The sequence below is a fragment of the Sinocyclocheilus anshuiensis genome, unplaced genomic scaffold (assembly GCF_001515605.1).
Source record: "Sinocyclocheilus anshuiensis isolate Anshui unplaced genomic scaffold, SAMN03320099.WGS_v1.1 scaffold2089, whole genome shotgun sequence".
In the NCBI taxonomy this organism is placed as follows: Eukaryota; Metazoa; Chordata; class Actinopteri; order Cypriniformes; family Cyprinidae; genus Sinocyclocheilus; species Sinocyclocheilus anshuiensis.
In genome coordinates this window covers 134,826-142,928 of record NW_015549564.1, presented here as the reverse complement: position 1 = coordinate 142,928, position 8,103 = coordinate 134,826, and the positions used below count along the sequence as shown (strand labels likewise).

General features: G+C 37.6%; 1 protein-coding gene across 4 annotated transcripts in view; it reads right to left on the bottom strand.

The window, feature by feature from the left end:
• The window catches only part of pum2 (pumilio RNA-binding family member 2), a 63,842-nt gene that overhangs the window by 33,526 nt on the left and 22,213 nt on the right, over positions 1 to 8,103 (bottom strand). For all 4 annotated transcript variants that reach the window (XM_016445242.1, XM_016445244.1, XM_016445243.1 and 1 more), the window contains exons 7-10: positions 5,872 to 6,166; positions 3,287 to 3,380; positions 2,992 to 3,096; positions 1,658 to 1,800 (exon numbers count right to left, since the gene is read on the bottom strand). In XM_016445242.1, coding sequence (XP_016300728.1) covers positions 1,658 to 1,800; positions 2,992 to 3,096; positions 3,287 to 3,380; positions 5,872 to 6,166 — 637 coding nt within the window. The remainder of the gene's footprint in view (positions 1 to 1,657; positions 1,801 to 2,991; positions 3,097 to 3,286; positions 3,381 to 5,871; positions 6,167 to 8,103) is intronic.

Sequence of the window (8,103 nt, the reverse complement as noted above, 5' to 3'; positions counted from 1 at the left end):
TTGCAATGCAGAGGAAACACAGAAGCTGCATTAGAAGTGTCATTTAGATGCATTTACACACTGTTTAATGCAGCTCTGAGGGGCATGGAATACTTTAACCTGCAGTTACAAATGCATAAATAATGTTTTGATATTTTAAACATAAAACATTGAAAACTGATGTTTGAAATTATTTAAAAAATGAAAAGGTACCTTAAATGTGAAATTAAAACCGCCAGTAGGTGGCATCAAGACACTGTTAATAAGCGAGTCATTGCGATTGAACCAAATCATTTAAACGGTTGATTCATTCAGGAACAAAGCAGCTTCCTGTTGCTCAGAGACACAAAACAGCATTGTGGCTGTGTTTGAAATTATTTTTGTTGGAGAAATAGAGCAAAAACAGGAAATATGATGTCTAAAACGTAAGTCTCTTAATATTAACTACTTGTTTATTGAACTGCTGTATAAAATCAATATCACATTTGTAATCATGCTTACTTTTGGAGAAAAAAACGTCACTCTTCGTGTGATATTAACTATAAATGTATAAATATATAAATTTTCTGCCCAATATCTTAAATTATGTGATAATTCTAAATGAATTTTAATAGACTGATTCATGCAGTGAAAGAACGCACTCTAAATGCGCACGTGCACTCGTTTAACCCATTGTCTTCTTATCGATCTACCAGTTCACATTTAAAGCTCTGCGTGTTTGCAGGGTAAAAACATGGGTCGATTTTCGCATTGGTCTGAATATAAAACCAGCAGTTTTATTGAAAATGCTCATTCATTCTCTGCCAGCAGGTGAAGCGTTTGGTAGAAATATAACTGTTTTCCTGGTAACGGCAGAACACGGAGCAGCGCAGCACCGGACTTTGAACGTGCAGCGCTTGTGCTTATTCAATGAAATCATAGCCTTTTGAAGTTTAATCGTCACATTCAGCCATATCGCAATTCCGGTCTTTCCGTACCCAAATTTAAGATCTCTTGAAATCATAATTAAGACTTTCTTGTACAATTTAAGACTTTTTAAGGCCTTAAATTTGATACAACTAAATGTAAGACTTTTTAAGACCCCGCGGAAACCCTAGGTTATGTTACAGATGCTTTTGGGTGATGAAGAAGGAGGATATAACAACAGTGTGTATTTTAATATTTAAAATAACCTTGTGTGCTTCCACCAACATGCCTTTCTGTATCCACGAGTTTACAAAAAATGACAAGTGGAATTTATTTTCTGCGGTAATCAACATTATGCCAAAAGTTTTGTCGATAGCGTTGGTTCAGTACAAGTTAGCGCTATCTATTTCTTTCTTTCAAATCCTCCTAAAAGTAATGTCACACAATGAACAAGGCTTAAGTGCTGGTCACACTACACTTTTCATTCCACTGACTCATTCTTTCGCAAACGAATGCAGGAGAGCGGAAATATGCAAAGAAGTTTCACATGAATTTAAAGAACATACATTTAAAACTGCAGCACTGCAGGAAAGTGGAGTAGACTACACGTGTTTACAGTTTGGGATTAGTATTATTTATTATGTGTTGAATTTAAGTTTTTAAAAAGATGCTGCAGAATGTGACATCATATCACAACCACTGCATTGTCCGAAGAAATTGCATATGTTCAAAGTCTAGTGTGCAGATTTTATATGTTGAGATAGTCATCAACCTGTTGTCCTGGTCCTGGACCCTGATTGGATGCCTGCTGGTTGGCAGAATGACTGGCAGCAGCTGCAGCCTGTTGTTGGAAGAGGTTGGCCGGATACACACCCCACGGGACTCCATAGTACTGAGGAGGGACTACAGCTGGACCTATGGAAAAACATGATGAGCTTTATAATGAGGACTCTCCACATTTAGGATCCCAGGATTGTCTATACCATGGTTGATATTTATAAAGTGTGTACATTAGAGCCCGACCGATATGGGTTTTTTGGGGGCCGATACCAATATTAGGGAGTAAAAAAAGGCCGATATATCGATATATCGGCCAATATTCTTAGTGTATATTATAGTAGAGTACCAGTCAAAAGTTTGGACACTTTCCCATACTTTTGACTGGTACTATATATAGAATACAGTATATACATAAACACATTTTTTGCAATGATCACTCAAATGTGGTGATCAAACACTTAATGACGTGACAAATTTATTTATTATCCAAAATGAGTCTGACATCAGTGCACTGAACAGTAAAGTTGAAGTTTATTCAACTTTATTTCAATTCAATTCCATTCAACTTCGGAACATTCATTCACAGATTTGCGCTACTGTCTTCACACACAGACGAAACTTACTAGAGAAGTGTGAAGTGTGACATAATATACCTCTGTAAATAAATCAAATTTAAATTCACATCTCGCGCACTTTAATGCCCTTTGAATGTAACGTGTACGGTCCCTTGGAACTGAAATCATGGCGGAATATCATGTGAAGTCCACTTCGCAGGGCACTTACGGTCGAATAAGACAACGCTTGAATGCGGGAGTACCAGTCACTGCCTGAACAAGAGACCTCCTTACTGAAGTGAAAGTGTTGGCTGGTGTCACTGTCTCGCGAACGCGGCGGCGGATCTCCACCAAATTCGGGGGATCCCTTTAGCTCGAGGAGCCCTATCGAACGCCACCCTCCACGCGTCGGTAGCCCCCCGGCATCGACAGATCGGTTGGCGCCCGACTGCGAATTTAACCGCTCGTAACACCGCGCCTTTACGGAGACATGGCCGTTCAAAGTTTCAATGGTATTCCATACACTTAACCTTTAAAGCATTTCATCGAGATCGACAGTAGCAAACAATGGACAAATGGACAAACTACGTAATTACACCATTTACAAGCATTTTATCTGCATTTTATGTTCTGTAAAAAAAAATGTTTATGCCATTTTGGTGGCATATCGGCGGCATATTCGCCAATACCGATATATCGGTGACAGGCTCATATCGGCCGATAAAATCGGCAAAATAATATATCGGTCGGGCTCTAGTGTACATGTGTATACCTGCAAGTGTGGCAGCTGCTGCCAATCCTGCAGCGGTGTAAGGGTCTGCTCCAGGAGGGGCAGCATTAATGATGTAAGGGTTTGGCACAAATGCAGGTGCAAGGCCTACCGAAAAAACACACAGAGCATTAGATTAATAAACAGGTTGGATTAATTTCAGAGACTGCCTAGGTTACTGAACTTTTACTTTGTCTTCCTTTGCCCTCTTAAAACAAAATTCCATTATGGTGAAAAAGGGATATAAGAGACAGAGAGTCTCTGGATGAAAATACAAGTCTGAAAGTAATAATGTTACCAAGGTGTTGCTGTTGGGCTGCAGCAAGGGCGTACTGTTGCTGCTGTGCTGCGGTCAACTGCTGAACTGTGAGATGACTGGATCTCTGGAACAACTTAAAAAATACAAAATAAAAAAATAAAAAACAAGGCGGCATTACATCTTTTTACTAAAGAAAAATCCTCTACATATGCAGCAACCAGACATTTTACTTCAGATGTACACTACTGTATGAAAAAAAATTTATAATGCAACAAAAGATTTCCATTTCCATAACATAGAATTCTGTTCTTTTAACCTTTCTATCAATCAATAAAATCCTGGGGAAAAAAAATACAATAAAATACCATTTTTATAAAAAATATTAAGCAGAACAACTGTTTCCAACACTGATAATAAGAAATGTTTCTTGAGCACCAGTAATCCTCTTTCTGATGAATTATGTGACACTGGAGACTAGGGCTGTGACGGTGCAGCCTGCAAAACACTAAAATAAATATCAAAGAAATAATACAGTTAAACAAGAAAGCAGCCTAAATAAGAAAATTAAATACACCCTGTCTACAGGACACGAGCGGAGCGGCACGACAAAATACTAGGCTATAGAACTCATTATAATGATACTACACTGGATGCGGCGCGACACAACAAATCCCCGACAGTAAACTGCCTCGTCCTATTTATGAGGTACTGACACAAAGTTCAAATGTCCTGTGTAGACACTCAACCTGGCGGTGTCGTGTCCGGTGTAGACACGGTTCCATCGGCCAACACAAAATGTATTTGCTGAATGCAGAATAAACTGTATTTTCCTGCGCTCAAACCTGCCAATCTAAAGGAAACGCTGTGTATGGCGTTTGAGGTAATTTGTGAATTACCATAGACTTATAGTCTAAATAAAACAATTTGCAACTATTACTGTTATTACACTTGTATACAAAACTTCGTATTATGCTTGTTATAGAGTGTGTGACGTCACGTGCACTACCGCTGGTGGCAGTAGACAACCGTGGTGGCAACCGACCACCGTGGTGGCGCGGTTGTCACGGCGACCGTCACAGCCCTGCTGGAGACTGGAGAAACGGATGCTGAAAATTCACCTATGCCATCAGAGGAATTAATTACATTTTAAAATATATTTAAATAGAAAACAGAGTCTATTTTTAATTGACAAATCCATAATAAATTGTGATAACATTTCACAATATTACTATTAGAGCTAAAGAATATAATTTTTTTTTTATGCATTTCAATGCGGATGTGAGCAATTCTGCATTGATGCATAAAAACAAAAGAACCATCTTTTTTTCTTATGGGTTTGATTGAAGAATTAGATGACTACAAATTAGCACAATTAGGACTCACCATATATATTTTTTTTCTTATCATAGTCTGTTATGTCTTATACGAACAAACAGTTGAGGGAAAAAATCTTGTGTGTAACATTAGATCCGTGCATTAGGTCTTAATATAATAAACCTGCTGCTGTTTGTCATTTTTGTTAATCAAACAACAAAAGGGGGAATCATTCACTGCTCTTGACTGAATAAGCTTTGCAACTTTAATAATCAATTTATTTGTAATTAATACACTAAAGACTATGCAGTGATCGTTTTTACATTTGAGTATTCAATTCCTGTATTATTTCTTACTTGAATGCTTCTGTTAAATAGATTTAAAATGAAAAAATGTAAAGCACTGTTAATTGTATTTGTCTTTTTCTTGTACTGTATGTTTTACTGTTTCTTATTTGCATCACCATTCTTATTTTTTGATAACAGAAAACAAAAACAACACTATAATAAGAAAACAAAAATAAGTATTTTGTGATTATTAATATAGTAATTATTAAAAGAACTGGAGAAAAAGATGCATTGAAAATCATTTTTTAATTGAACTGTTACCCTCTGAATCATAATAGAATCTAATAGTAAGGCAAGTGAAGGTTCACACCTCTAATTAATATTGTAGTGAACAGCAGGCAGAGAGAATGTAAAAATTTTCACTTCAGTGTGACAGTGTTTCTGCAAACAACATAAACGGATGCCTTTTGCCCTCAGATAAAACAACACTTCTTATGACGACAAACAAAAAAGTATCTGAAGCCATGAAAAAGAAAGAAAAGAAAATAAGGCTCTGGATTTTGACTATTTTTGACCAAATAAATGGAGACTTGGTGAGCCTAAGACACCTTTGAAAAACATTTTAAAAAATAATAATAATGTACAAAAATGTTGTATAAATTGGCACAAGGTAGCTGGCAAGCAGGGGGCAGTTAGCTCCTGCTGGTAGATGCCATAAGTACTCTGTTATAGTGGCAAAAAGTGTGCTTCTCCATAGATGACCAGGTTGCAACTTGGGCCTTGGTTTCACTCTCTTCCCTCATTCCAATTCAATCACTTCAATAAATAAAAAAAGTCCCATCCACACATTATTACAGCTTGACATTCTGTTTCACTAAGACATGTCACTTTAAAGAAGTAAAATGCAATGCAAATGGCATTTCATGTTGTCAAGACACTGACACTTCATACTGCAAAAGCTAAAGCAAACAAAAAACAAAGTAACTGTAAATGTAATAATTAAGTGCAGAAGAGCAGTTGTACCTGCTGTTGGGAGTTGTAGTCAAACAGGCCAACTGGAGCACCAGATGAGTCCACCTGGATCTGGTTCCCAGCATAGTCAAATTGGAGTGACTCCATGCCCGCCTGATGCTCCATGCCGCCCATGCTCTGGGCTTCCTGGCTCTGGAAGTCCTCAGTGGGAGGTTTGTTTGTGACAGTGTTGGGTGGCTGCAGAGCATGCGGGTGGTGCTGTACCATCATTTCCAACCCAGCCTGACTGGGCCCCAACCGTTCTACTGCCTCTGTGGGGGACGCCTGGCGACTACCTGGGGTAGGGCTGTAGAAATAAGATTTTAATCAAAGCGTGGATACTGACAATGACATTGTTGCAGTTTTACTAATTGCTATTCTATTAAAGGCCAATAAAGTTATTAAAATTTAATGATTCAGCAACATTAACTGAATCCACACAGGTCTAGTGTCAGCTTCGGACGGCCAACAAAAAAAGCCTATAAAGGTTCATGGTAGGGATGTCAACGATTAATCGACGATCGATTAATTGTCGATAAGAGATGCAATCGATTAAAGCTATCGATGGTCGATTAAGCTATTTAATTTTGGGCTGCGTGCGGCTCATGCGCAAAACACGTGCAAGCGGTTGTGAGTGACGGTATGTAAAATGCATCATCATTCATAATGTACAAATTAAGCTTTTAATGTGATTTAAACTTTAAAAGTACATTCAAATAGAAACAACACAAAGTTCTTCAACATGGAAAGCAATAGAAATGTAGTAACTAAGTCATTTCCCCAGATAATTGTTTCATATCGTGCGCTTTGCAGGGCTGCGGGACACAGGACAGGACAGGACAGATAGGCTATTCGTTCCTACGACTTATTAATTTGTAGCCAATGTCCATGTTTCATTCATTTTGTTCCTTAAATAACCCATGATTTCCCAGCACACTGAACATGCATAAAGTAATAAAAATGTATAGCTTTAATGCAGTGTAAGTTTCTAAAAGTGTCCGCTAAATGTATAAATATCAATGTAACTTTACTAGTTTTGAAGCTAAAATATTTCTTTATCTGACTGAAATAAGATAATATAAACATCATAGCCAATATTTAGTACATTTGCTAATAAATTCGGGGGGTGGTAACAAACAGCCTTCAAATCAGAGGTGGAAAGTAACAAATTACATTTACTCGCGTTACTGTAATTGAGTAGCTTTTTTGTGTACTACTTTTTTTTTGTGTATATTTTGTTTGAAGTACTGTACTTCGCTACATTTTAAAACATTAATTACAGAGTAAAAAATAAATAAAAATCGCTCCCTGGAAACTTCTGCAGTAAATAATGGGCAGGAGAGCAAACTGGCACTAAAATCACAAAAAAGATGGAGACGGTGGTGCAGAGCAGACCCAGCTGAAAACGAAACCCCCATATTCTGCTGAATTTGAACTAGCAGGAAATGAAGTGAACCCCTGGCCATATTTAAGCTCTATTATGCAGTGTGTTTGCCTAGGGAGACCAAACTAGCAGCTTATAAAATCTCGACGTCAACTCTTCGCAAGCATGTATAGGGTAAGGTAAATACTTCCATCGTTGCATTGGTGGTTAAAATGAAGCTTTGACAGTTTAGCAAGAGGTTTTGCACAAATTAGCCAAAAAGACAGTGGTGCAGGGTGTGCGATATATATCGTCTGCGATAATATCGTAATTGTTTTATCGATGTGCGATTTGACATTACCAGTATTTTGCCAAAAATCAAACAAAACACTCCTACAGAGTGCCGTGAAGTCTAGTAGATTAGACTAGTGCGCGCGCATAGAGTGCGTTCTTTCACTGCGTGATTCATTCTGTTAAAATGCATTTAGAATGATCACAAAATTCAAGATATAGGGGCAGAAAATGTATATATCATTTCATATAGTAAATCAATATCACATGAAGAGTGACGGTTTTCCTCCAAATATCAGTATGATTACTAATAGATTTTTTTTTACAACAGTTCGATAAACAAGAAGTTAATTAAGAGACTTGCATTTTAGACACCATATTGCCTGTTTTTGCTCTATTTCTACAACAAAAATTATTCCAAACACAACCACCATAGTAGGGGTCGACCGATTATCGGTGCCGATATTAAGCATTTTTATGATTATCGGTAATTTTCAAAACCGATTCGCCGATAAAACAACTTCATTTTGAAACGCGCCATTTGGCTCTGATGCAGCCTGTCAGAACTCACCACTCTGTGGCCTAAAGCA